Source organism: Anomaloglossus baeobatrachus, chromosome 5 (genome assembly GCF_048569485.1).
Source record: "Anomaloglossus baeobatrachus isolate aAnoBae1 chromosome 5, aAnoBae1.hap1, whole genome shotgun sequence".
Lineage (NCBI taxonomy): Eukaryota > Metazoa > Chordata > Amphibia > Anura > Aromobatidae > Anomaloglossus > Anomaloglossus baeobatrachus.
In genome coordinates this window covers 83,445,450-83,473,317 of record NC_134357.1, presented here as the reverse complement: position 1 = coordinate 83,473,317, position 27,868 = coordinate 83,445,450, and the positions used below count along the sequence as shown (strand labels likewise).

Below are 27,868 nucleotides of genomic sequence, written 5' to 3'. Positions count from 1 at the left end.
CCATCTCGAGGTATGGGAGCTCATGCCGATTAGTCAGGAACCCGGGAGGCAGGGCACCCACAGGAGAAGTTAGGAGCCATCCTACACACAATAGTCAGTCAGCACCGGACAGTGTCCATGTGAGGTCATACTTAGGAGGAGCAGGACACATCGAATAGTTCGGGGCCCATGGTCTGGAGCTGGAGGCTTGACTCGGGTTCTTAGGAAAAGAAGGGGGTTCCCAGGGTTTGTGGGGAGTGCAGCAGGCACCCATGACCTGTTCCACGGCCCAGGAGCTGGGGTGGAGGGAGACCGACGAAAAGAAACTAACTGAAGGGACCACCGGTCATGACCTCCAAAGTATCTGGGATCGGCTGCAGCCCATCGCAGCGGGGATCGGCATGTCCAACGGCCGGGTGTGACCAGTGAGTAAAGAGACCTTGAACTGCACCGTCTGTGTCGTCCCGTTACTGCCGGCGCCCACATCATGGTGCCCTCAGCGCTGTCCGCGCCTAAGAGACTACCACCACCACCATCCTCCCTGGGGCATAGCTCTGCCAGTGGAGAGCTGTACCAACTGAGCTGCGTAGCCATCCGCCCAGGAAGAGAGAAGCAATCCCTCAGCAGCGGCTAATCTTGGCAGCACACCATGTGTGGCGTCACGACCAACTACCCCCCATCATCCCCCCGTCCCCTGACTTTTATTGACACCCGGGCTCACGGATTCAGGCAAGGCCACCGCGGCGACCCAGCAGAAGCACCGCGGCCCGGTAACGGGTAACCCTCGAGCCTGTGGGCACGTCACATCAATGATATGGTTTGTAATTTTCTACAAATGTTATAAACTCTGTTGGTCTCTTCATGTGTTATCAACTAACCATTTTGTCGTATACCATACAATCTGAAAGAAACAGAGTAGTTTGCGGGATTTCAAGCAAGAGGAATCATGAGGAAATTTAAGTTACAGACTAGAATTAATATTTAATAAAAGGAACAATGCTATGAGAATAAATCACAAACATTTTATTGACCATTGTGATTCTATGAGGTTTCCTTGGTTTCATCTAACATGTCTCTCCACTTTTTCTCTATTTCTTCTTTGCACTGCAAGAAACTTTCCTCTAGTCTTCTCATTTGGTCAACAATGGCAGGATCACTGTGTGTCATTACCATTTCATACACCATCCATGTAGTTTTAACTAAAGAAAAATCCAGACACATATCAGTTAACAAGCAATAAAATATATATATATATATATATATATATATATATATATATATATATACTATTATATATAAACATATACAAAGTCATGGCTGAAAGCCTTGAGTGTTGATACCCTTGAAATTGTTCCAGAAAATGAAGTATTTTTCCCAGAAACTTATTACACTTGTTTTGTTATGCACATATTTATTTTCTTTGTGTGCATTGGAACAACACAAAAAAAATGTAACAAGGCAAAGTGAACATAATTTCACACAAAAAAGCCAAAATGGGCTGGACAAAATTGTTGGCCCTTTTCCAAATATGTCTGTGTTCAAGGCATCATGAAATCTGAAGATAACAAATGAAATTTGGGTTGCAATGTAGTGCCCAGTGTCACAAAGCTGGGTTTTCATCCTAGCTCACGGGTCTTCCAATGACATGGTCCCAAACATACTTCAAGAAGCCCCCAGAAATAGATAGAAACAAAGCGCTGGAGAGTTCTTAAGTGGCAGCAATGAGTCCGGATCTAAATCCAAATGCTCACCTGTGGAAAGATCTTAAAATTGCTGTTTGGAGAAAGCGCCTTCAAATATGAGAGACCTAGAGCAGTTTGTAAAAGAAGAGTCCAAAATTCCAGATGAGAGGTGTTAAGGCTGCTTTACACACAACGATATCGCTAGCGATCTCGTTAGCGATGTGACACACCCAGATCATTGTTACGATTTGCCGAGATCGCTCATAGGACGTCACACGTACACATCTCACAAACGACGCTACATCGTTCAGCGATATATTGTTTGACCAAGGCGGTCGTGTGGATGTTGTTCGTCGTTGGCAGGGTGTCAAACGTAGCAATATGTCTGCTGCGTTCCAAACGACGAACAATATTTTGAAACTGAATGACATGTCAACAATCAACGATTTTTTTACCCTATTTGCGATCGTTCGGAGTCGCACGTAGGTGTCACACGCAACGATGTTGCTAACGATGACGGAAGTGCGTCACGAAAACCGTGACCCCGACGACATATCGTCAGATGAATCGTAGCGTGTAAAGCAGCCTTAAGAAGCTTGTTGATGGTTATAGGAAGCGACTGATCGCAATTATTTATTTATTTATTCCAAAGCGTGGGCAACCAAATATTAATATATAAATACTAGCTGTATTACCCGGCTTCGCCCGAGTTAATAACTGTTGTTAACAAAATAGACTCTATTAACAAAAATTTATTCTGCACGCAAAAATCACAAAACAAATAGATAGAAATGTAATTATTAAAAGGCAAAAACTAAGCTAATAGAAGCATTTCACAACATATATTTCGATATTCCACACAGATTTAACTAAATTGGCCAAGTAATGTGCTCCGTCTGTCTCTTTCCCCGTCTGTCTCTTTCCCCATCTGTCTCTTTCCCCATCTGCCTGTCTCTGTCTCTTTTTTTTGTCTGTCTCTATCTCTCTGTTTCTTTCCCCATCTGTCTCTTTCTAGGTCTGTCTCCTTCCAGGTCAGTCTCTTTCCCCATCAGTCTCTTTCCAGGTCAGTCTCTTTCCCCATCAGTCTCTTTCCATGTCAGTCTCTTTCCCCATCAGTCTCTTTCCAGGTCAGTCTCTTTCCAGATTAGTCTCTTTCCCCATCAGTCTCTTTCCAGGTCAGTCTCTTTCCAGGTCAGTCTCTTTCCCCATCAGTCTCTTTCCAGGTTAGTCTCTTTCTAGATCAGTCTCTTTCCAGATCAGTCTCTTTCCCCATCAGTCTCTTTCCAGGTCAGTCTCTTTCCCCATCAGTCTCTTTCCAGGTAAGTCTCTTTCCCCATCAGTCTCTTTCCAGGTCAGTTTCTTTCCAGGTCTGTCTCTTTCCAGGTCTGTCTCTCTGTCTGTCTCTATGTCTGTCTCTATGTCTGTCTCTCTGTCTCTCTATCTGTCTCTCTGTCTGTCTCTCTGTCTGTCTCTATCCGTCTCCTCACCGACATCTTATTACCTCACATATAAGCTTCTTATACTATGAATGTCTTTTGTTCCTGTAGCAACCAATTACAGCTCCTACTAATAACCTGTAGTTCCAGGCTCCATTTACTTTAATGGAGGCATGTGTTTTGAAGAGTAACTGTAAAGCGCGGGGTTAAATTTTCCTGTCAAAACATAGTCTACGACGTTCCCTGGGTCACATGAGGTGTCTGTGCAAAATTTCGTGATTGTAAATGCGACGGTGCTGATACACTTTTTGTTTCACTTTTTCCCCATTATGTAAATAGGGGCAAAATTAATTGGTAAATTGGACACACACCCACACACACACACCCACACACACACACACACACACACACACACACACATTCAGCTCTATATATTAGATGTGCTGCCCTGCTAATTAGTCTGCGACCATTATACACATCAGGGTTTGCAAATCCTTGTGTATATAACAGTTGCAGACTGATTAGCGCAGCAGCACATATTTATATATTTGGGTTTTTTTTAACACATTTTTGACACTGCGACAGGAATGATCGGCGCTGCTACCTGCTATTTATTTTAGTCTCTGTGCACACTGGGTACTCTAGACGTGTATACTGATTTTCTAGCTATATTCAACCAAATATTAAATTGAGGGTGCCAACAATTTTGTCTGGCCTTTTTTTCTGTGTTTTTTTTTTTTGTTCCAGTACACAAAGGAAATAAACATGTGTGGCGCCCCTGAGGCTTCAGTCGCCACAGAGAATTGCAGCTCATTTAGTTGCAGTATTCACCTTGAGGTAAGGAGGGGGTTAATCACCGGTATTCCACATTCACACTTTACATAAAGCTTAGGAGCCTCTCTCTGGGGAGCTGTGCTACGGTAGCCAGGGGGTTGGCCATCACAAAGCATGGGAATTCCTCGGTCACTAGGACAACCACCTGGGGGGCGGATTCCACTTGGGGTAGAAATAGGAGCAAACAAACAGAATCACTAGACAGTCTACCCGGGACATCAGTTCTGGCACACCTCTTTTCACGGGGCCTGGGGCTGGCAGAGTAACGCTCAGCCCAGGTGCCTCACATAACAGAGGACCAATCTGAAAAAGGACTTTCTTCTTCTTTCCAACACCGGTGACTTCTCCTAACTTATCCGGGGTCGGCGGAGCCCATCGCAGCAAATGAACAGTATTACCCGGGCGAGCGGCACAACACAAAGAGTGAGTAAAGACACCTGGAACCGCAGCCATAGACTCTGCCTCTTGATTACCAGCACAACCGCCCCGTGCCTCGGCGCCAAACGCCATCACTACTTCTCTCATCATCCTCCCCAGGGCCCGCTCCATCTGTGGGGAGCGATACCATCCCTGGCTGCTACTACCATCCGCCCCGGAGGACAGCGACAGCAGCGGCGGCTAAATCCCTGGCCGCATACCACAGATGGCGTCACGACATTCATCCTACTACTGCTCCCATCATCTCGCTTCTTTATTGGTGTACACCTCTGAGCATGAAGCCGGGCAGGCCACCGTGACAATCCAGATTATCACACCAGCCCAGCGACAAGTAACTCAGGTATTAGACACCCCCGTGCCTGAATCCCCCTGCCCCCTGGGTGCTACACATGTGTATAACAAAAGATGTGTTATTGCAATATATATGGTAGGCCGGAGTCACAATTGCGAGTGTCGCATTGGCATCACCCAGCACGGCCACACATTCTCCTGATGGAAGCGAGTCGGCTGCATGTATTTCTATGCAGCTAACACGCTCCTGCAGGCTGTGTCAGGTGATGCCGATGCGAGTTACTCGAAAGTGTGACTCCGATCTTAAGGCCCAGTCACACGCAATGAGTTATCTAACGCTATATCGCCAGGGTCACGGATTCCGTGACACACATCTGTCATCGTTAGCGACGTTGTTGCGTGTGACACCAACGAGCGACCGTTAACTATCAAAAATACTCACCTTATCGTTGATCATTGACACGTCGTTCATTTTCATAAAATCGTTGATTGTTGAGGACGCAGGTCGTTCGTCGTTCCCGAGGCAGCACACATCGCTACGTGTGATACCGCAGGAACGAGGAACATCACCGTCCCTGCGGCCGCCCGCAATGAGGAAGGAAGGAGGTGGGGGGATGTTCGGCCCGGTCATCTCAGCCCCTCCGCTTCTATTGGGCGGCCTTAGAAAGGAGGCGGATCGCCGGCCACAGCGACGTCGCTAGGCAGGTAAGTATGTGTGACTGGTGTAAGCGATGTTGTGCGCCACGGGCAGCGATTTGCCCTTGATGCACAACCGACGGGGGCAGGTACGCTCGCTAGAGATATCGGTAACAATATCGCTGCGTGTAACGCGGCCTTTAGTGAGCACTTCTCCTTTGCTGAGATAATTCATCCACCTAAATTGAATATTCATTTCTCTACCATAAGCCATTTCCAGAGGCATTTTAGAGAATTTGGCAGTACATCCAACTGGCCTCACAACTGCAGACGAAGTGTAACCACACCAGCCCAGGGACTACCACATCCAGCATCTTCACCTCCAAAATCATCTGACACTAGCAACCTGGACAGCTGCTGCAACAATTGGTTTGCATAACTAAAGGGTCCCTTACACGAGTCGATTTATCGTGCGTTCGCATGTGCGATCGCACCCGCCCCCCATCGTTTGTGTGTTACGGGCAATTTGTTGCCCATGTCGCACAAAGTCGGTAACCCCCGTTACACATACTTACCTCCCGAATGACCTCGCTGTGGGCGGCGAACATCCTCTTCCTGAAGGGGGAGGGACGTTCGGCGTCACAGCGACGTCACACAGCGGCCGCCCAATAGAAGCGAAGGGGCGGAGATGAGCGGGACGTAACATCCCGCTCACCTCCTTCCTTCCTCATTGCCAGCGGGATGCAGGTAAGCTGCAGTTCATCGTTCCCGGGGTGTCACACGGAGCGATGTGTGCTGCCTCAGGAATGATGAACAACCGGCACGCAGAAGGATGATCGATTTTTTGAAAATGAGCGACGTGTCAACGAGCAACGATAAGCTGAGTATTTTTGCTCGTTCACAGTCGCTCGTAGCTGTCACACGCTACGATATATCAAATGATGCCGGATGTGCGTCACTAACGATGTGACCCCAACGACATATCGTTAGATATATCGTAGCGTATAACGGGCCCTTAAAGAATTTCTGCACAAACTGTCAGAAACCATCTCAGGGAACCTCATCTCCTGCTTGGTGTCCTCATTGTGGTCTACACCTGACTGCAGTTGGTAGTCGTAACCAACTTGACAGTGCAAATACTCACATTCGATGGAGTCTGACATGTTGAGAGGTATTCTCTTCATGGATGAATCCCGGTTTTCACTCTATAAGGCAGATGGCAGACTGCGTGTGGATGAGTAGTTTGCTGATGTCATTGTTGTGAATCAAGTGGCCCATGATGGCGGTGATGTTATGGTATGGGCATTGCACAGGTGTATGTTATGGACAGCAAACACAGGAAGATATCTTAACGAGATCATGAGGCCCATTGTTGTGCCACTCATCCAGGACCATCACCTCATGTTGCAGCATAATGCACTGGCATGAATGAATGGCAGCATACTCACCTGGGGCGCCCTGGGCAAGCCAGGACGTCACAAGCACTACACCAACACACCCCACACTCCCGGTCAGGCACACCAAAGTCAGACAAAAACCCTTGTTGCCTCCCTCCAGGGGCTGATGTTCACACCAGGGGGTGGGCCAGGCGGTTGGTCCCGCCCACCGAGGAGTTCACAGTCCTGGAGGCGGGAAAAGGAGTCAGTTTCAGTTTGGAAGTGAAAGTGAGAGGAGAGTGAAGTGGAAAAGGAGCAGACAGAAAGTGGTCCGGACGGAACAGCAAGGTTGGCAGACGGTGGTGACCGTCTGCAGGAGAGGCCTATTGGAGCTAGCCGTAAGGACCGTGGACGGGCGGTGGCCCGGCGGTACCGGACCGGTACGCAAAGAGAAGCCAGCACCATCCGGCAGGGGCTTACAGACCCCGACAAGGCTAGGAGTCGCCGTGCAATTTGTCAAATCCGTTAGCGAAGGGAACCTCCTGGGTTTCCCAGCAGCCAAGTCCCGACAGAAGGCAACAGTCCAACCGTTAGAGGGAAACACAGTCACCGCCAAGGCTAAAGTTCCCAGAGCCAGAGCCTGCGGGCAAAAGGGGCTCCTTCAGCAACCTTCAAGCTGGGGAGCGGGTTACCGGTGGGAACCCATTGGAACCGTTTACACTACACAGGTGCAGGGAAAGGCAGTCACCATCAACCTGCCGGGAGGAGAAACACCGCAGCCGTCTGTGGGACCCGTCCATCCAGCCATTTGTTTTACCGGAGACTTTGTGTACATCATTGGCTGAGTGCCCCCCGCGACCCTGCACCTCACCAGGCCCTGTAACCCGCCTGCCATCCATCCCTACCCCCTCACCGGGCCCCGGGACAACCAACCCCCTACCCACGGAGGGGAGAACTAACATCCAGGCTGTTCCATGTCATCGCTCCCGGGATCCCCGTCCAGAGCAGCGGTGGTGTCACCAATCTCACCACAACCGTGGGTGGCGTCACGGACAATATCAAATCCCCACAATCAATTCCTCCCCCCCTATTCACTCACGGGCGAGGAACGCCGCTCGAGTCCCCGGGATCCGGCCCACCGCTCGAGCCACCACCGAGCAGCAGCAGCCGGACCCGAGCAGTGGGAGAGCGCAGCGTCCCCTCCTCCGCCCGCGACACACCGAATATGTCACCCACTGAGCATGCTTGGGATGACGTGGATCAATGTATACAACAGCATGTTCAAGTTCCAGCCAATAAGGTGCAAATTTACACAGCCATTGAAGAGGAGCGGACCAACAATTTACAGGCCACAATTAACAACCTTATGAACTCTATGCGAAGGAGATTAGTTGCACCCTGGACCTCCAATACTGTAAAACTGCACATTTTAGAGCAGCTTTTTATTGTGGCCAGCCTAAAGCACACCTGTGCAATAATCATGCTGTCTAATCAGCACCTTGATAGGCCACACCTGTGAGGTATATGGATTATCGCTGCAAAAAATGAATGCTCACTAAAGCCTCCTTCACAGATTGGTGCAAAACACAAACGTTTTGCACAGTCTGGGGTGAAAGTGCAAACGTGTGTACGTGTGTATGTACCGTATGCTGTCCCTGTGCTATTTGTGTGATATCTGGATAGCACACGGACAGCATGAGCTGATATACTTACCTGTCTCCCACGCTGTTGATACTTTTGGGTCCGTGGTAAATGCAGTGAATATGCATGAGCTTAATGAGCGGGCTGGGAAGCAACAGCAGAGGCAGCAGCGTCGGAGACAGGCAAGTATAAAAATTTTTTATTTTTATGTGACCTGTGTTTTGCTCCAGTACGTGTCAGGCCCCCTTCACACATCTGTGATTCCAGTGCGCATAACATCCGTTTTCATACGTACCGGAGACACGGACATACGTAGACCCATTAAAATCAATGGGTCTGCGCACACATCCGTGTTTTTTGACGGACGTGTGTCCGTGTGGCGCACACACGTGTCCGTCTGTTCCGCACGGAGACTAATCCATTTTTGTGCAGCAGCACTGATGTCACACGGACTACACACTGATGTGATTCATGTGACATCAGTGTGACAGATATTGGGGAAAGCACGTGTCTTTGAATAAAATGATTTTCTATACTCACCTGTCTTCAGCGCTGCTGTTATTTGCTTCTTATCCCGCTCATTATGCTCATCAACGTTCACTGCACCGCAGACCCGGAAACTGTAGCGCTGGAGGCAACAGCGCTGGGGACAGGTGAGTAAAAAGTTCCTGATCTCCGTGTGCTATCTACATGAAGAACACACGTGTGCCAAAATCACCTCACACAGATGGCTACATGTGCGTTTTTATCACAATTGTGTGAAGGTGGCTTCACACTGATATCACACGGATCACATCAGTGTGCGGTCCCTGTGACACCCGTGCTGCTGGCAGAAAATGGACATGTGGTGCACACAAACACACATGTGCTCCAAATGGACAGACCGTATATGTGAAAACATCATCAGCACACTGATTTTAATGCATCTATGGGAGTCCATCCAGTACGTGTGAAAACGGTTGTCACACATACTGCAGACACAGATGTATGAAGGAGGCCTAAATCTTTCACCAGGTTTTTGCTTCCTTAACTGACAGCAGCATAATGTAGAGACAGAGACCCTGATTCCAGCGATGTGTCACTTACTGAGCTGTTTGCTTTCATTTTGATAAAATCAATGTTTTCTCAGCTGCAAATCTAGTGGTTACACAGAGCTCATGAATATGCTGGACTACCGGGCAGCATGTCAAGTAGTCCTCTAATGATAATCTACTGCTGATTAAACAGTGATTTTATCAAAACTACACTAAGCAGCCCAGTAAGTCAAACACCATTGGAATCAGGATCTCTGCCCCTACATTTTGCTGCTCTCAAATTAGGTGGTAAAAACCTGGTGACAAATTCCCTTTAATATGCTTTTTGAAGCATTGAAAGAAACCACTCCTACTTAGGATACAATCATAGCATCTCCATATACCATAGTTTTTGGACTATAAGACACTTTTTTCCTCCAAATTTGGGAGGAAAGTGGGGTTGCATCTAATAGTCCAGATGTAGCTTACTGTGGGAGGCGGCAACGGTCACATGAGGCCGGAGGAGGAATCCGGTGACTCGGGCAGTCACGTGTGACAATTATTTAAGAAAATCAATACTCCCTGCTCCCCATCCTGACCACCTCTCTGCACTGAAGCTGGCACCAAGAAGTAGGTAGGATTATGGGCGTCGGAAGTGTGAAGCCCTGTAAACGCTGTGTCGGTGCATTACCTTCAGGGACTCCACGCAGCTGGATCCTGTCACCGGTAGGAAATCTTCTATTTGTCGTGACGCCACTCTCAGAATTGCGGTCAGTGGGGACCGCCACTGCAGATTAAGGGATGCCTGGGGCTGATGGTGGGTGCAGTCGGTTGTAATAGCCTCCTGAGAGTGAGGCAAGCCCCAGGGCCCTGTGTAGGTGTGTAGAACCACAAGGCGCAGAATAACTCCACACAAGCGAAATGTCTTTCAGGGGTTTTACTCACGGAAGGTGGCAGAGTGAGTAACCCGGGCGTAGCTGGGACGAACCAGGCTGGAACCAGGTGTCCTTCAGGCTGACTGATGAGGGTGACTACCGACTCGCCTTCCTTAGCCCTTTGCGTTTTGGGGTAACCCCGACTTTTAGTCCCTATGGGGGTCACCCAGGGAAGTTGCTGATGCCTCTCTCCCCTTCGTTTGGCCCGTTTGCTTGTAGCCTGGACCAGGACACTCCGGCTGCTTGCCTCCTGTGAACTATGGGCCCTAACTGTGGCTACGTGGCTGCGGACTCTGTAGTGTGTTCTTGGGGGTGTGAAGTGCCCCCTCAAGCAGGTTTGGCAAGGAAAGGTGGATCTATCCCTGCACTGGGACCTACTACCCGTTTGGGCCTGGTAACTCCCTAGCAGTCTCCTTACTTCCCACTCCGTTGCTCTCTCTTTAGCTGAAGATGGATTTCGGGTAGCACTACTAGGTGACTGTTCTCCCCCATCGGTAGCCACTGCGCGGACGCTGTCAGACTGCAACAGCCCCAGGGGTCTGCTCCTGACGTCTGCTCCTGACGTCTGCCCCCCCTGAACTCCACACTGAACTGGCTCACTGCTCCTCCTCTCCTGTTCTTGCCTACGCCACCTAGCAACCAGGCTCTCTTACCACACCCCTTGAGTGGAGATGGAGGCTTTTGGCCCCCTCCACTATTCCAGTGGAGGTGAAGGCTTTGCCCCCTCCTGGGATCCCCAGGGGTCCTCTCAAAGGTACATGTGTGAGACCTGATCACTATGCGCCTGTGTAGTCACACCTCGGTCAGCCTTCTGGATTACCTGTATTGTACTGTCCCCAGGGTGGGTGCAGTACTCAGTGGTGCCTGACCAGGTCAGGGGCGCCACAGAAGCAGTGCATATTCAGTTTTTATTAAGAGGAGGCACCTGCAGGGTGCTGGCAGCAGCAGTTCTGTCAGTGCCACCGCACTCTTGTTTGCCTCTTCACAGCTTCTCTATGTACTCCGGTTCTCTGTGCAGCACATTTTGTGTCGGACTCGCTACCGGAGAAACCGCCAGTAATACCAGGCCTGGCTGCGGTTACCTACATTGGACTCTCACCTGAGCTCCAGAGTTCAGCCCGGCCTGTCCGCAGCTGTCATGAACTGAACTGCCATCGCTGGGGAATCAGTCGGCGCTTGCGGTTCAGTCCAGGCTGCACTCCGGAGCTCAGGTGAGAGCTCCGGAGTTTAATGCAGGTAACCGCAGCCAGGCCTGGTATTACTGGCGGTTTCTCCGGTAGCCAGTCCGACACTGGGCATATTTATGATTTCTCACTGGCTCTGCTTTAATCACTGCAGCCGCGCTAGACAGGAGGAAGTGGGTGGTCTCCCGCTCAGATCACAAGCTGCAGTGACGCAATGAAGAGGCAGGGTCAGGGGGAATGCGCACTGTGCTGTTCTGTACATCACTGCTGCTTGTGATTTGGGCGGGAGACGGCCCACTTGCTCCTGTAGAGTGCGGCTGCAGTGATTCAAGCAGAGCCACATAGATATGAAACGTGCTGCACAGAGAACCGGAATACTTAGAAAAGCTGTGAAGAGGCAAGCATTAAGATTTAATTAAGTCTTAATAAAAAAAAACGCTACAGCATTTCAGAGAAAAACATACTGTACTTGGAAAGCCACCGAGACCAAGCCACACTGGAAACTAGTCGGACAGTTGGGTCCCCAGCGGCTTCTCTCCATCTGCTCCCATTAAGTGACAATTTTTTTTCCTGAATACACTGTACAGAAAGAGACCTGTCAGTCATCGGCAGCAGGAGAGGGGAAGGCAAAGTGCGGTTTGTTTTTCTTTGTATCGCCGCAGCATTTCACAGTGAAACATCGTCAGCTAAGATATTTTACCATATTATTTTCCTTCAAAATGTTTTTTCCTATTTTCCACCTCTAAAACCTACGTGCTTTTTATAGTCCGAAAAGTATGGTAGATGTTTTCTTGGTTTGGTTTAAAGTTTGGTTTAATGCTGCAAAGCAATAGAACCAGCTACAAAGCCATTGACTCTCAGATTCCGTAGGCAACAGAGAGAGGCATTATTTTTTAAATTCATGTAGTATGAATGCCCTATTGTGCTATATGCTTCTAACAGCACTATGGTTTTAGAAGAGCATGAGGAGAGTCAAGTGTAAGTGTAGCACCCCTGAGCCATCAGGAGCTACAGGGAACTGCATCCTGTCAAAAATGCAGGGCCTGCCTTCAGGGACCCAGAAGGCCAGTGCCGGTAACATCAAAACATTCAAGTAATCCCTGTTTTTCCCCCCAGAAACTGGTGACAGTCTAGGGTTGGACCCAATGGATGGCCACTTAAGGGTGGAACCGATCCAGTCCACTAGGCGACAACCAGGGAGGCGGGGTCAGACAGTCAGTAAGTGGAGATGCAAGGAGTCGGACATAACGTACTGACGGGAGAGTGTAGCAGTGACCTGTCAGGCTCAGGCGTGTGGTTGCCAAAGGAGTACAGTGGAGTACTCTTGGAACCATAGCACCAACGGGGTACAGAGCCCTAGGTCAGGAAAATTCTCCAGGCAGACGTGATAAAATCTGAACAGTGAAGGGACCATCCGACCTTACCGACCGTACGTAAAATCCGGGACACAGTAACGACGGGAGAACTGAGGAACGAGAATGGAGATCCGTCTCAACAGGGTTCAAGTTACCTGCCGTACGGACTAAGACTGAAAGACTACCAGGAGGGGATCCCCAGACACTCCAAGCCACGGGGACCCACCAACCAGAGACAGGTGCAGGGGAAGGAAGCCACCAGGTCACCACACCGGCACTGGGACTAAGGGGACCAGTGGTGAGGACCAGCCTCCATCGGGTTGTAAACAACATCTCAGTGAGAAAAGAACCAGTTACACTGCAATCCCTTGTGTGGCCTACCTTCTTTACGCGTCCCAGCATTATTAACAGACATAACCAACAACCACCATCCTCTATCCCCTGGAGCCTAGCGCTACTTGCGGAGGGCCGCAACATCCAGGCTGCCATTAACATAAGCCCCAGGGCCAGCGGTGAGAGACTGTGCATCGTCCGCTCCACCTGTATAGCCACAACCTTCAAGTGGCGTCACGACAAAAACTTTATTAGAATATCCCCGTAAATATCCCCCTTTTAAAAGCAACCCCCAGGGTCATGGAACCGGGCACCTGCCATTACACCCATGATACTTCCCCAGTGAAAGCAGGCCCGGGACCGAGTATCCCAGAGTATCCCTGGGGTCATAGGCTTAAAGTGAGCTTGAATAAATAATGAACTTGGCCAAATGTGAGTGTAAGTAATTCTATAACATAACCCCCAATGATAACAATAGCCAGTTATTAAATTAAAAGGGAAAGATCTGCAGTAAAAACATCTGAGCTACGTACTAAGGAGGTAATGCACATCTATATATATAATTGCCTTATTCTGTCTGTCTGTCTGTCTGTCGGTCTGTCTGTCTTGCTCCAAAATTGTGTCCTTACGGTGACAAGCGTCTGATTGGCCGCTGCCTCGGCCTGGCCCCGCCCCCCCACCACGGATTGGTCGCTCGCCTCGGCCTGGCCCTGCCCTCCGCATGGATTGGCCGCTCGCCCCGGCCCTCCGCACGCATCGCCAGACATAACCTTGCGCTGCTGGTATCGTGACGGAGCCGGTGAACGCTGGTAACCATTATACACATCGGGTAACTAAGGTCCCTTAGTTACCTGATGTGTATCATAGTTACCAGCGTACACCGGCTCCCGGTACACATGTGCAGGGAGCCGGCATTATACTCCTCTCCCCCCAGGACTACTCCTCCTATTATAGTCCTCCTATTATACTCCTCTCTGAGTATAATAGGAGAACTATTATAGCATGGGGGATGGAGCACGATGGGGAGTGCGCAGCATGGGGGATGTAGCACGATGGGGGGTGCGCAGCATGGGGGATGTAGCACGATGGGGGGTGCGCAGCATGGGGGATGGAGCACGATGGGGAGTGCGCAGCATGGGGGATGTAGCACGATGGGGGGTGCGCAGCATGGGGGATGTAGCACGATGGGGGGTGCGCAGCATGGGGGATGGAGCACGATGGGGAGTGCGCAGCATGGGGGATGGAGCACGATGGGGAGTGTGCAGCATGGGGGATGGAGCACGATGGGGGGTGCGCAGCATGGGGGATGGAGCACGATGGGGGGTGCGCAGCATGGGGGATGGAGCACGATGGGGGGTGCGCAGCATGGGGGATGGAGCACGATGGGGAGTGTGCAGCATGGGGGATGGAGCACGATGGGGGTGCGCAGCATGGGGGATGGAGCACGATGGGGGGTAGCGCAGCATGGGGGATGGAGCACGATGGGGGGGTGCGCAGCATGGGGGATGGAGCACGATGGGGAGTGCGCAGCATGGGGGATGGAGCACGATGGGGAGTGTGCAGCATGGGGGATGGAGCACGATGGGGGTGCGCAGCATGGGGGATGGAGCACGATGGGGGGTGCGCAGCATGGGGGATGGAGCACGATGGGGGGGTGCGCAGCATGGGGGATGGAGCACGATGGGGAGTGTGCAGCATGGGGGATGGAGCACGATGGGGGGTGCGCAGCATAGGGGATGGAGCACGATGGGGGGTGCACAGCATGGGGGATGGAGCACGATGGGGAGTGCGCAGCATGGGGGATGGAGCACAATGGGGGGTGCGCAGCATGGGGGATGGAGCACGATGGGGGGTGCACACCTCCCCCCACTGCACAACACCACACACACACTGGGAACCACAAACACCGCCCTACACAGACACCCAACACACAAACAGCGCAGCACACACAAATATACGCACATGCCGCACAACACACACATTGCACAAAACATACCTCCCACCAAAACACACACACACACCCCACACCCACACAAACTGCGCAACACACACACACACAGCGCTCCACAAACAACGCAACGCACACAACGCAACACACAAACAACACCGCTCTCATCCCCCGCCACACCCAGACAACACCCAGAACATGTACAGCGCCCTACACAAACACTTGGTAACTACACACAACAACATCTATATATATATAACAAAAATCATACATTAACTACACAATACGTAAATTCTAGAATACCCGATGCGTAGAATCGGGCCACCTTCTAGTGAAAATATAAAATCACTGATATGTTTCTATTTTTTTTCACTGGAGGTACTACTGTTCATATATATTTGCATTCCTTGCAACTTAACATACATGTTTCCTAGGTCTGGATTTCTATTTCTGATCCTACCTGATATCTTTTCCATTTGCTCTAGCATTCTTTCCATATCCTTGTTAAGGTCAGTTAACCCCTTAGAAACATCTCCGCATGTCTGTTTTTCTGAGTTTGCTTCTGCCATCTAGTTTTTAAAAAAAATGTTCCTGAAATCATTAATATATACTGCATACAGTGACCAGCAAAAGGGTAATAAGGATTTCAACTTTGTCTATCTATAAATTTGATTTGCAATTATGTGGCATATGATTATTTATGCAGATTCTTTTCATGTCACTGTATTGTTACAGTTTTGCTACTGAAAATCTAAATGTAAGTTTTTCTTTTTTTTTGTTTGTATATTGTAAATCCATCTTTGGCTTTCCACACAGCCCGAATCCTTCTGGGTATGCTCTTGATCAGATTCAAACTTATCTCAACCAAAATCTGATCCCAAGTCGCTTCAACACATTCTTAATGTTGATGCATACTGGTCAACTCACTCAGGTATACAGTACAGACCAAAAGTTTGGACACACCTTCTCATCTCTAGAACAACTGTTAAGAGGAGACTTTGTGCAGCAGGCCTTCATGGTAAAAATAGCTGCTAGGAAACCACTGCTAAGGACAGGCAACAAGCAGAAGAGACTTGTTTGGGATGAAGAACACAAGGAATGGACATTAGACCAGTGGAAATCTGTGCTTTGGTCTGATGAGTCCAAATTTGAGATCTTTGGATCCAACCACCGTGTCTTTGTAGAAAAGGTGAACGGATGGACTCTACATGGCTGGTTCCCACCGTGAAGCATGGAGGAGGAGGTGTATAGTGTGGGGGTACTTTGCTGGTGACACTGTTGGGGATTTATTCAAAATTGAAGACATACTGAACCAGCATGGCTACCACAGCATCTTGTAGCGGCATGCTATTCCATCCGGTTTGCGTTTAGTTGGACCATCATTTATTTTTCAACAGGACAATGACCCCAAACACACCTCCAGGCTTTGTAAGGGCTATTTGACTAAGAAGGAGAGTGATGGGGTGCTATGCCAGATGACCTGGTCTCCACAGTCACCAGACCTGAACCCAATCGAGATGGTTTGGGGTGAGCTGGACCGCAGAGTGAAGGCAAAGGGCCAACAAGTGCTAAGCATCTCTGGGAACTCCTTCAAGACTGTTGGATAACCATTTCTGGTGACTACCTCTTGAAGCCCATCAAGAGAATGCCAAGAGTGTGCAAAGCAGTAATCAAAGCAAAAGGTGGCTACTTTGAAGAACCTAGAATATAAGACATATTTTCAGTTGTTTCACACTTTTTTAAGTATTTCATTCCACATGTTTTAATTCATAGTTTTGATGCCTTCAATGTGAATCTACAATTTTCAGAGTCCTGAAAGTAAAGAAAACTCTTTGAATGAGAAGGTGTGTCTAAACCTTTGGTCTGTACAGTACATACAGCTTTTTCTTCAACTCTACCTACAAAAGTTTGATTGGGTTGATGTGTGTTCGAAGATATATATTCTGCTAAAGTGTCTAGTGGCTCATTGGGTCCCTGTGTCGTTATACATGCTGCCGGCCTCTCAGAGGTCACCAGCTGATGTTGGCATGTTGTGACTGTGGACACATAGCAGTAATGTCATGCGCTATGACTTGCACACTGAAGTAGGCAGCTGGATCCTGCACCGGATCCTGCACCGGCTATAGAAAAGGATATCCAGGATAAAGACATATATACCAGGAAGGGTTCAAGGATAAGAACATACATTCCAGTATGGGGGACATACAATATTCACAAGGATTTGGGACATACTGTATATATCAGGTATATACCAGGAAGGGGACATGTATTCCAGGATGGGGGATATACAGTATATACCAGGATTGTGGTCATATATACCAGGATAGGGGGGACATATTTACCAGGATTGAAGTCATATACTGTATGTGGGGGATAAACAATATTTACCAGGATTTGGGACATACAGTGCCTTGCGAAAGTATTCGGCCCCCTTGAATTTTTCAACCTTTTCCCACATTTCAGGCTTCAAACATAAAGATAAAAATTTTAATGTTATGGTTAAGAATCAACAACAAGTGGGACACAATTGTGAAGATGAACGAAATGTATTGCTTATTTAAAACTTTTTAAAAAAATAAATAACTGAAAAGTGGGGCGTGCAATATTATTCATCCCCTTTAAAATTAATACTTTGTAGCGTCACCTTTTGCTTCGATTACAGCTGCAAGTCGCTTGGGGTATGTGTCTAAAGGCCCTGTCACACAGAGATAAATCTGCGGCAGATCTGTGGTTGCAGTGAAATTGTGGACAATCAGTGGCAGGTTTGTGGCTGTGTACAAATGGAACAATATGTCCATGATTTCACTGCAACCACAGATCTGCCAAAGATTTATCTCTGTGTGTGACGGGGCCTTAACAGTTTTGCACATCGAGAGACTGAAATTTTTGCCCATTCTTCCTTTGCAAATAGCTCAAGCTGAGTGAGGTTGGATGGAGAGCGTTTGTGAACAGAAGTTTTCAGCTCTTTCCACAGGTTCTCAATTGGATTCAGGTCTGGGCTGTGACTTGGCCATTCTAACACCTGGATACGTTTATTTGTGAACCATTCCATTGTAAATTTTGCTTTATGTTTGGGATCATCGTCTTGTTGGAAGACTAATCTCTGTCCCAGTCTCAGGTCTTTTGCAGACTCCAACAGGTTTTCTTCAAGAATGGTCCTGTATTTGGCTCCATCCATCTTCCCATCAATTTTAACCATCTTCCCTGTCCCTGCTGAAGAAAAGGAGGCCCAAACTATGATGCTGCCATCACCATGTTCGACAGTGGGGATGGTGTGTTCAGGGTGATGATCTGTGTTGCTTTTACGCCGAACATCATTTGGGATTATGCCCAAATAGTTTGATTTTAGTTTCATCTGACCAGAGCACCTTCTTCGACATGTTTGATGTGTCTCGCAGGTGGCTTGTGGCAAACTTTAAACAACACTTTTTATGGATATCTTTGAGAAATGGCTTTCTTCTTGCCATTCTTCCTTAAAAGCCAGATTTGTGCAGTGTACGACTGATTGTTGTCCTATGAACAGACTCTCCCACCTCAGCTGTAGATCTCTGCAGTTCATCCAGAGTGATCATGGGCCTCTTGGCTACATCTCTGATCAGTCTTCTCCTTGTTTGAGATGAAAGTTTGTTTGGACGGCCGGGTCTTGGTAGATTTGCAGGGGTATGATACTCCTTCCATTTCAATATGATCGCTTACACAGTGCTCTTTGGGATGTTTAAAGCTTTGGAAATCTTTTTGCAACCAAATCCGGTTTTGAACTTCTGCACAACAGTATCATGGACCTGCCTGTTGTGTTCCTTGGTCTTCATGATGCTATCTGCGCTTTAAACAGAACACAGACAATCACAGAGCAGGTGCATTTATACGGAGACTTGATTATACACAGGTGGCTTATATTTATCATCATCAGTCATTTAGGACAACATTGGATCATTCAGACATCCTCAATGAACTTCTGGAGTGAGTTTGCTGCACTGAAAGTAAAGGGGATGAATAATATTGCACGCCCCAATTTTCAGTTATTTATTTTTTAAAAAAGTTTAAAATAAGCAATAAATTTCATTCAACTTCCCAATTGTGTCCCACTTGTTGATTTTTGACTTGTTGACTTGACAAAGGCTACACTCCAGTAGCCGAAACGCGTTGCTGTTGTGTCAACATCCACGGAGGACTATGTCTTAACTGTTCATATGTTTATATGATCGTTTTATTGGAAACCAAGTAAAATAAAGCACCTGGAAATTTACTGACGTATCTCTCCTCCTTGCGCTGGGCAGAACTCTTTCCTTTTCATTATACTCAGGTAACAGCACCTGCAGCCCGAGCAGCAGAGGGAATTCTGAGCACATGGAATGGGTGAGCTGAAAGTTTTTCATATTACTTGTTGATTTTTCACCATAACATTATTATTTTTATCTTTATGTTTGAAGCTTGAAATGTGGGAAAAGGATGAAAAATTCAACGGGGCCGAATACTTTCGCAAGGCACTGTATATATCAGATATATAACAGAATGGGGGACATATATACTAGGATAGGGGACATGTATACCAGGATAAGGGACATGTTTACCATGATTTAAGTAATATGTACCAGAATGAAGGCCATATTTACTAGGATTTGGGACTTATATAACGGAAAGGGGGATATATATATATATATATATATATATATATATATATATACACACACACACAAACAAACACAGTACAGACCAAAAGTTTGGACACACCTTCTCATTCAAAGAGCTTTCTTTATTTTCGTGACTCTGAAAATTGTAGATTCACATTGAAGGCATCAAAACTATGAATTAACACATGTGGAATGAAATACTTAACAAAAAAGTGTGAAACAACTGAAAATATGTCTTCTATTCTAGGTTCTTCAAAGTAGCCACCTTTTGCTTTGATTACTGCTTTGCACACTCTTGGCATGCTCTTGATGAGCTTCAAGAGGTAGTCACCAGAAATGGTTTTCACTTCACAGGTGTGCCCTGTCAGGTTTAATAAGAGGGATTCCGTATAAATGGGGTTGGGACCATCAGATGTGTTGTGCATAAGTCTGGTGGATACACAGCTGATAGTCCTACTGAATAGACTGTTAGAATTTGTATTATGGCAAGAAAAAAGCAGCTAAGTAAAGAGAAACGAGTGGCCATCATTACTTTAAGAAATGAAGGTCAGTCAGTCCGAAAAATTGGGAAAACTTTGAAAGTGTCCCCAAGTGCAGTGGCTAAAACCATCAAACGCTACAAAGAAACTGGCTCACATAAGGACCGCCCCAGGAAAGGAAGACCAAGAGTCACCTCTGCTGCGGGGGATAAGTTTATCTGAGTCAGCAGCCTCAGAAATCGCAGGTTAACAGCAGCTCAGATTAGAGACCAGGTCAATGCCACACAAAATTCTAGCAGCAGACACATCTCTAGAACAACTGTTAAGAGGAGACTTTGTGCAGCAGGCCTTCATGGTAAAATAGCTGCTAGGAAACCAATGCTAAGGACAGGCAACAAGCAGAAGAGACTTGTTTGGGTTAAAGAACACAAGGAATGGACATTAAACGAGTGGAAATCTGTGCTTTGGTCTGATGAGTCCAAATTTGAGATATTTGGATCTAACCACCGTGTCTTTGTGCGACGCAGAAAAGGGGAACAGATGGACTTTACATGCCTGGTTCCCACCGTGAAGCATGGAGGAGGAGGTGTGATGGTATGGGGGTGCTTTGCTGGTGATACTGTTGGGGATTTATTCAAAATTGAAGGCATACTGAACCAGCATGGCTACCACAGCATCTTGCAGCGGCATACTATTCCATCCGGTTTGCGTTTAGTTGGACCATCATTTATTTTTCAACAGGCCAATGACCCCAAACACACCTCCAGGCTTTGTAAGGGCTATTTGACTAAGAAGGAGAGTGATGGGGTGCTACGCCAGATGACCTGGTCTCCACAGTCACCAGACCTGAACCCAATCGAGATGGTTTGGTATGAGCTGTACCGCAGAGAGAAGGCAAAAGGGCCAACAAGTGCTAAGCATCTCTGGGAACTCCTTGAAGACTGTTGGAATACCATTTCTGGTGACTACCTCTTGAAGCTCATCAAGAGAATGCTAAGAGTGTGCAAAGCAGTAATTAAAGCAAAAGGTCGCTACTTTGAAGAACCTAGAATATAAGACATATTTTCAGTTGTTTCACACTTTTTTGTTAAGTATTTCATTCCACGTGTTAATTCATAGTTTTCATGCCTTCTACAGTTTTCAGAGTCATGAAAATAAAGAAAACACTTTGAATGAGATGTGTCCAGACTTTTGGTCTATACTGTAATATATATATATATATACATATATATATATGTATATATATATATATATATATATATATATATATATATATATATCATGATGTCAAAGGGAGAAAAAAAACTATGTAATGGATGCGCTTACTAGATCTGATGTGCACATCCATTAAGTATTAGCTTTTCTCCTCTTGACAGTTTGTGTTCTATACAGGATGCAACACCAATTTATTGATTGGTATTATAGCTGTGCACCCTTTCATCGCAGGTTACATATAGTATATACCAGGATGGACCTAGGATGGGGGACATCTGTACCATGATGGGAGGCATGTATACCAGGATTGGGGACATGTATACCAGGATTGGGGACATATATAACAGGATTGGGGACATATATACCAGGATGAGGGGTATATATAACAGTATATACCAGGATAGGAGATATACATATCAGAGTGGGGGACATATTTATCAGGAAGGGGCCCAGGATGGGGGACATTAGTACATAAAGAGAGGGGGACAACACATATGTCTTTATAGGATTTAGAAAGCTACAAGAGCCCATACAAGTGACTAATATAAGGGGAAAGGGTGGGCCCAGGCCCAAATTTTGCACAGAGGCCCATTGGACTTTAGTTACGCCACTGGCGGTAGAGGTTGCCATTGTAAACACTGGTTGTTTATCTAGCTTATGGCTGTCAAAATATGGGGCTGTGATGCATATGGATTGTTGCGGTTGTTATTATATTCAGACTGTGAATGTCATTATTTGGCTATGTTCACACAAAGGTTCTTGAAGTATTCAAAAGACAATGATTTTTTCAACCACTTCAGGAAGCATTCTTTTCATGGGGAGTTCTTTTGGCAGACTTTTGATCTGACACTGCATTTTTGGAGCAGATTCCATCAGAAGTGGCGTCAAACAAGTGGCATGAACTTTTTCCTTTTCCACCAGGAGTTTTTCAAAACCTCTTCAGCAAAAATGAAAATCTAAGAAACAACATTTTTCTATAATTTGTTAGGAAGATTTTAGAACAGATTTTCACTAAAATCCTCCCCAAAAAAACCTGTGTGTGAACATAGTCTAAGTGAACATCCACACAGGGCGGGTTTGCTGCGGAATTTTGAGCTGGTTCTTCACAAATTTTGCTGCAAATACACAAACACAATTCCCATTTTTGCTGCAGACTTGAACCGTATTTCACCCTGTGCATTGCATAAAAATCTGTAGAAGGAATTGACATTCATGCTTCACAGATTTTTTTTTTTGTCACAGCGTTTGGCGGAAATTTAGTAAATCTGTCAAACTACTGTAATACGTTGTCCGAATCCGGCAGTATATACTGAACGATACCGATGAACAACACTAGGGCCGGTGTCACGTGTGCAACATTCATGGTCCGAGTAATGACAGTGATGTCTGAAAGTGCTGGGGTCTCAAAAACCCAAATAAGGCTATGTGCGCACGTTGCGTCGGAGTACCTGCAGTTTATTCTGCACGTTTCCTTCCCTTGGTTTTTGACCAAATGGCTTTTGACCATTTTTTAGCGCTAAAAACGCATGCGTTTTTACCGCGTTTTTAGTGCGTTTTCAGCGCTTTTTACCTACGTTTTCACCTGCGTTTCTGCAGATGCGTTTTGTAGATCAAGACACTGAGAAATAAAGTTGAAATAGTCAAAAAGAATGAAAAAAGAGAAAAAAAGTATAAAATTAACTTTTAATAAAACTATATGTAAAATTATCAATTTTAATGATATAATAGTGGTTATGCACATTTTAACAGAAAAATAGGTAAAGTTTATTATTTTTTTACATTTAAATTTTCGGTTATTGTGTGTGTGTAAAGGAACATTAGAACCCTTTAATTTTTGCCCAGAAAAGCATGCGTTTTTGGAGCCAAAAACGCAGTGGAAAAGCAGGTAAAAAGCATGAAAAACGCAGGAATTGTGATTTTGGTTGCATTTTGCCATTTCTCATTGACTCCAATGTTAAGGAAATGCTGCAGAAATGGCAAAAAAACAACTGACATGCTGCTTCTTTTTCAGCATGGTTTTTGACCACAAATATGCAAATTAAACGCTGCAGAAAAAAAAGCAAAGTGCAGACAGGATTTCTGCTTTTCCCATTGACTTTGCTGGAAAACAAAAACGCATGCATTTTAGCACAAAAACGCTGCTGCTAAAAACGCTGCAGAAACGCGGTAAAAAACGCAACGTGCGAACATAGCCTAAAAGTCTCATATATGCCTATGAGTCTGTTGATTTCATGTAAGGAGAACTGACATGCTGTTCATATGTGGATGTGTGAAACCTGCCCGTCTTTCCTTGTTCCTCAGTAAGGGCTCATGTGCATGTAACTGCTGAATATTCTGCAGCGATTTGACAGCACATGTGCGCGTCAAATCGCTGCAGAAACACTGCATAATGGATGTGTGACGCCCTGGGCAAGCCAGGGGTCACAGGTCATTGCACCCACACACCCTACATCCCAGTTAGGCACATCAAAGCTAACCAAAATCCTTGTTGCCTTCCTCCAGAGGCTGGGGTTCACACCAGGGGGTGGGCCAGGCGGTTGGCTCCGCCCACCGAGGAGGACACAGCTCTGGAGGCGGGAAAACCCAGGAGTTGAGCCCAGGCAGGGCTAGAGTGAAGTTGAGTTTAGGAGGTAAAGGAGTAAACAAGTAAAGTGAAAGAAAGGTGAAAGGTGACAGAAAGAAAGCTGCAGAGAGAGTCCAGCTGTGTGCAGGACAGGGTCAGCAAGGTCAGCAACGGCGGTGACTGTCTGGAGGGGTGACCGTTTGGAAGTTCCTGGAAGGACCGCGGACGGGTGGTGGCCCGGCGGTCTGGAGCAGCGTACCAAAGGACAGTCAGCACCAGGGCAGGGGCCTCTCAGACCCCGGCAAGGCTTGGAGTCGCCAGAATTTGCCAAATCCGTCAGTGAAGGGGACGTAGATCCCCCAACAACCAAGTCCCGATTGAAGGCAACAGCCCAACCATAATAGCAGAGACACCGCCACCACCAGGGCACCAGTTTCTGAGGGCCAGCGCCTGCGGGCAAAGAGTAGAGCTCCTCCGGTCCAGCTTGAAGCCGGGGAGCGGGTTACCGGTGGGAACCCATCGATACCAACACAGACATAAAGGTGCAAGGAAAAGGGACATCACCGTCACCTACTGGGAGAGCAAGTGCAGCCGTCCGTGGGAACCGTCTGACCAGCCGTGTGGTTTACCGTAAAACTGTGTCAACGTCTCAGGCTGAGTGAGTACCACAGTGGCGCAAGGCACAGCGCTGCCCCCGCGTCCCTGCGCCCACCAGGCCCTGCATCTCCCTTCTCATCACCGGGCCCCGGGATCACCAACCCCTACCCACGGAGGGGCAACACAACACCTAGCTGCTTCGCATCACCATCCCCGGGAGCCCCATATTGAGCAGCGGTGGTGAAATCACCACAACCGTGGGTGGCGTCACGGACAATAAACAATCCCCACACCCAACAAACCCCTTTCACTCACGGGCGAGGAGTGCCGCTTGAGAACCCCCGGGATCCGGCTCACAGCTCGAGCCACCACTGAGCAGCAGCTGCCGGACCCGAGCAGAAGGGGGTGAGCGTAGTGTGCTGACACCCTCCTCCCCGCCCGCGACAGATGCAGTTTTTCTGTACAAAAAAAGCCGATTTCATGCGCTCGGGACGCTGCCCTCACCATAGACAGAGTGGGAGCTGCATCCATAGCGCACAAATTAATTGACATGCTCATTTTATGAACGCACGGATTTGGGTAAAAATTTTAGCACCCAAATCGCTGCGTTCATAAAAGCATCGTGCGCACGTATCATGCACAATCTTCATAGATTGTGCAGGGGACGCAGGACGCATGCATTTACGCTGCAATGCAATACACAGCGTAAATGCATGCAATTACGCAACATGCGCACGAGCCTTAAGTGTTGGTGTAATATGTTACTAAATTCTCTGTTAATGCTGTAGTAATAGCATATAAGGCAACACCGTCTGCTTCTGATTAAACTATACTTTTTCCTTGTAGTCACTCTTTTCTGTTATTTTCTCTCAGAAGTCCAGGTAAACACCTCAGCGCTCGATGCTCAGCTTCTGCGTCATTCAGTAACTGCCACCTCACCACCGTGCAGGCTGTGTTGTCATGGTAACTATGAGGCCTGTACTTTCCTGAGATCCACCTGACTCCTTTCACTCATGCTTATGTCCAATACTGGGTCGTTAAATAAGGGGAAATGTTAAAAATCCATGAATTTTATTATCTTCTCCAATTTAGAAATTATTTCCTCAGAGAAAACATGAGAACTAATGCAATAATTCAATGACATAAGCAAACGGAGATGTTGCAATGAAGCAGGGAGCAGAAGTAGCAGGAAAAGGCCTCTCTGATGTGCTATAGATGCAACTAATCAATTCATAACTATTTGCAAAATTCCAGTAAAATGGCAGCCAGCTAGCCACCTTTTTTGGGGTTCTTTATAAGACCATGAAGAGGTTAAAAAATAAAAGCCTAAACTCATCTGTCCTAGACCTGCTCTGCTGACCCATCTCCCCACTGAGTCTTCCTTTCATTACCTTTGGTCACTGTCCATTTTTAGGATGTGCTTTCCACCTCATAGAAGAGCATCTAACCTAGTGCTTTTTTCCTTGAAGATTTTGTTGCTGAAAAAAGAAGCAGCATGTCAATTGTTTTTGCGTTTTTTTTTTCTGCGCTTCCATAATCCACTGCAATGCTTTATAAGTACAGTGGATAATATTGCAGCACTTTGCCTCACACACCATGCATACGGCTTGGTGTGTTAGGCTACTTTCACACATCCGGTTTGAGCTCTGCGGCTCAATCCGGCTGTGAAGGCTATGCAACGGATGCGGTGAAAACACCGCATCCTTTGCATAAGTTTTTTACATGCGGCCGGTCCGGTTTTTGCCGCTTGCGGCATGCTACTGAGCATGCGCAGTGGCAAAAACCGCATGCGGCGGACGGATGTTAATGTGTCCCGGCCAACATGGCCCCCGAAGAAGATTCATCTCGAAACGGACGTTACGTTGGGCGAGGGAGGGGACCCGGTACGTGAGCCTCACAACATACTGACGTGGGTAAGCCTGGAATACTTTGCTGCAATAAAATATTCAGCGCTGGGACACATTAACGTGTTATTTATGCTTGAGCGCCATCTAGTGTCCACTCGCTGAATAGCTCTGATTTTCTCTTGATATGCACATAGTCACCTTAGCTTGCACTCCAGCAACGATATTATACGTGGATATTTTCCTGCCCATTATTTGACTGGGTTAGTGATTGCTCTATCGTCCCGTGTCCTCTCCCATTCCTGGGCTTTTTATTCGTGTCCACATTTCTTGCCCTGGTTTCTCTTTTGGATTTTTACCTTAATATGTTTTGCTGAATTTTTGTTCAGGATTAATTATAATGCTATAAACTGTTTTTTGTACTATTGTGACAATAAAATAAATTTATTTATAAGACGGTTGGAGCACTTTTGATAATTGTTCTATGTATATGTATGGGTCAGAAAAACTCCCAGAGGTTTCTGTTTCAGGTTTTCAGTGGTTATTGGGGAGTGACCCGATGAATAAATAATGAGGTCCAGTTTTTCCCCTTCTTTTGTGTCTATTTGCTACAATGTATCAGTTTGCATTCCAAACTTGTTTACATAGACTGAATACATTTGTATCCATTTCTTAGGTTGGTGTCACAGGAGCATAAAAAAATAATACCGATTATCATCCAGGAGAGTAGAACGAGTGAAATCTGGTTGGTATTCCATATGTCATGCAGTGCTGTGCGCGTGTGGGATGATTTTCTTGCTTGGCATCCGTATGCCTTTTTTTCTCAGCAACTATTATCCTACAATCACTTACAGGACCATTTACAGTGTTTTATGCTCCAGAATGGTAATGTATCCTTAAAAAACAGGTGGCACACGGATGATCTGTGTGCTGTCCGTTTTTTTTCCCTTGCACCCATATGGGTACTTTACACGTTGCAACATAGCTAGGATCGGCTAGCAATGTCAAGCGCGATAGCACCCGCCCGTTTTTGACCGTTTTGCGCTCGTTCATCGTCGCTCCTAGGATTTACACATTGCGATGTCGCTACCGGCGCCGGATATGCATCACAACAACCGTGACCCTGACGATATTTCGGTAGCGATGTCGCAACGTGTAAAGTACCCCATAGACTTGCATTTGCGAGTCTCAGCCAATTTATGCATCCACTCTCAGCATGCTGCTAGTTTATTCTAATCCCAGATACAGGTGAGGAAAAAAAAAATTGCAGATCTGCTGTGCCTCATTGAATAACATTGGCCTGAGTGCAATGCAATGTTTTCTCGCATTAAAACGCTCATGAAATGCCAAGTCTTAAAATTCTTGTGCAACCTCGCATCAATTTTGAGAAATTTCAATGCATTACATGCCATGTTTCTGGTGAAAACACACACGTTTTTCCTTGCACAAGCTCAACTT

At 46.9% G+C, this 27,868-nt stretch overlaps 1 protein-coding gene across 1 annotated transcript; it reads right to left on the bottom strand.

Annotated features, from left to right (window-relative positions):
* Positions 1-1,011: 1,011 nt before the first annotated feature.
* SYCE3 (synaptonemal complex central element protein 3) lies at positions 1,012-25,504 on the bottom strand. Its single transcript, XM_075352332.1, has 3 exons — positions 25,400-25,504; positions 15,542-15,650; positions 1,012-1,178 (listed from the first exon to the last, which is right to left on the bottom strand). Exons 2-3 carry the CDS (start codon positions 15,648-15,650, stop codon positions 1,021-1,023), a joined length of 267 nt encoding a protein of 88 aa, XP_075208447.1. The 5' UTR covers positions 25,400-25,504; the 3' UTR covers positions 1,012-1,020.
* Positions 25,505-27,868: the final 2,364 nt, after the last annotated feature.

What these genes read in the sequence shown, in the direction of transcription:
- SYCE3 (XM_075352332.1), bottom strand. Translation starts at nt 15,650, where the DNA reads ATGGCAGAAGCAAACTCAGAAAAACAGACATGCGGAGATGTTTCTAAG. An exon ending in GCAAATGGAAAAGATATCAG is followed by an intron (nt 1,179 to 15,541) that starts GTAGGATCAGAA and finishes ATTTTTCTTTAG; the next exon opens with TTAAAACTACATGGATGGTG.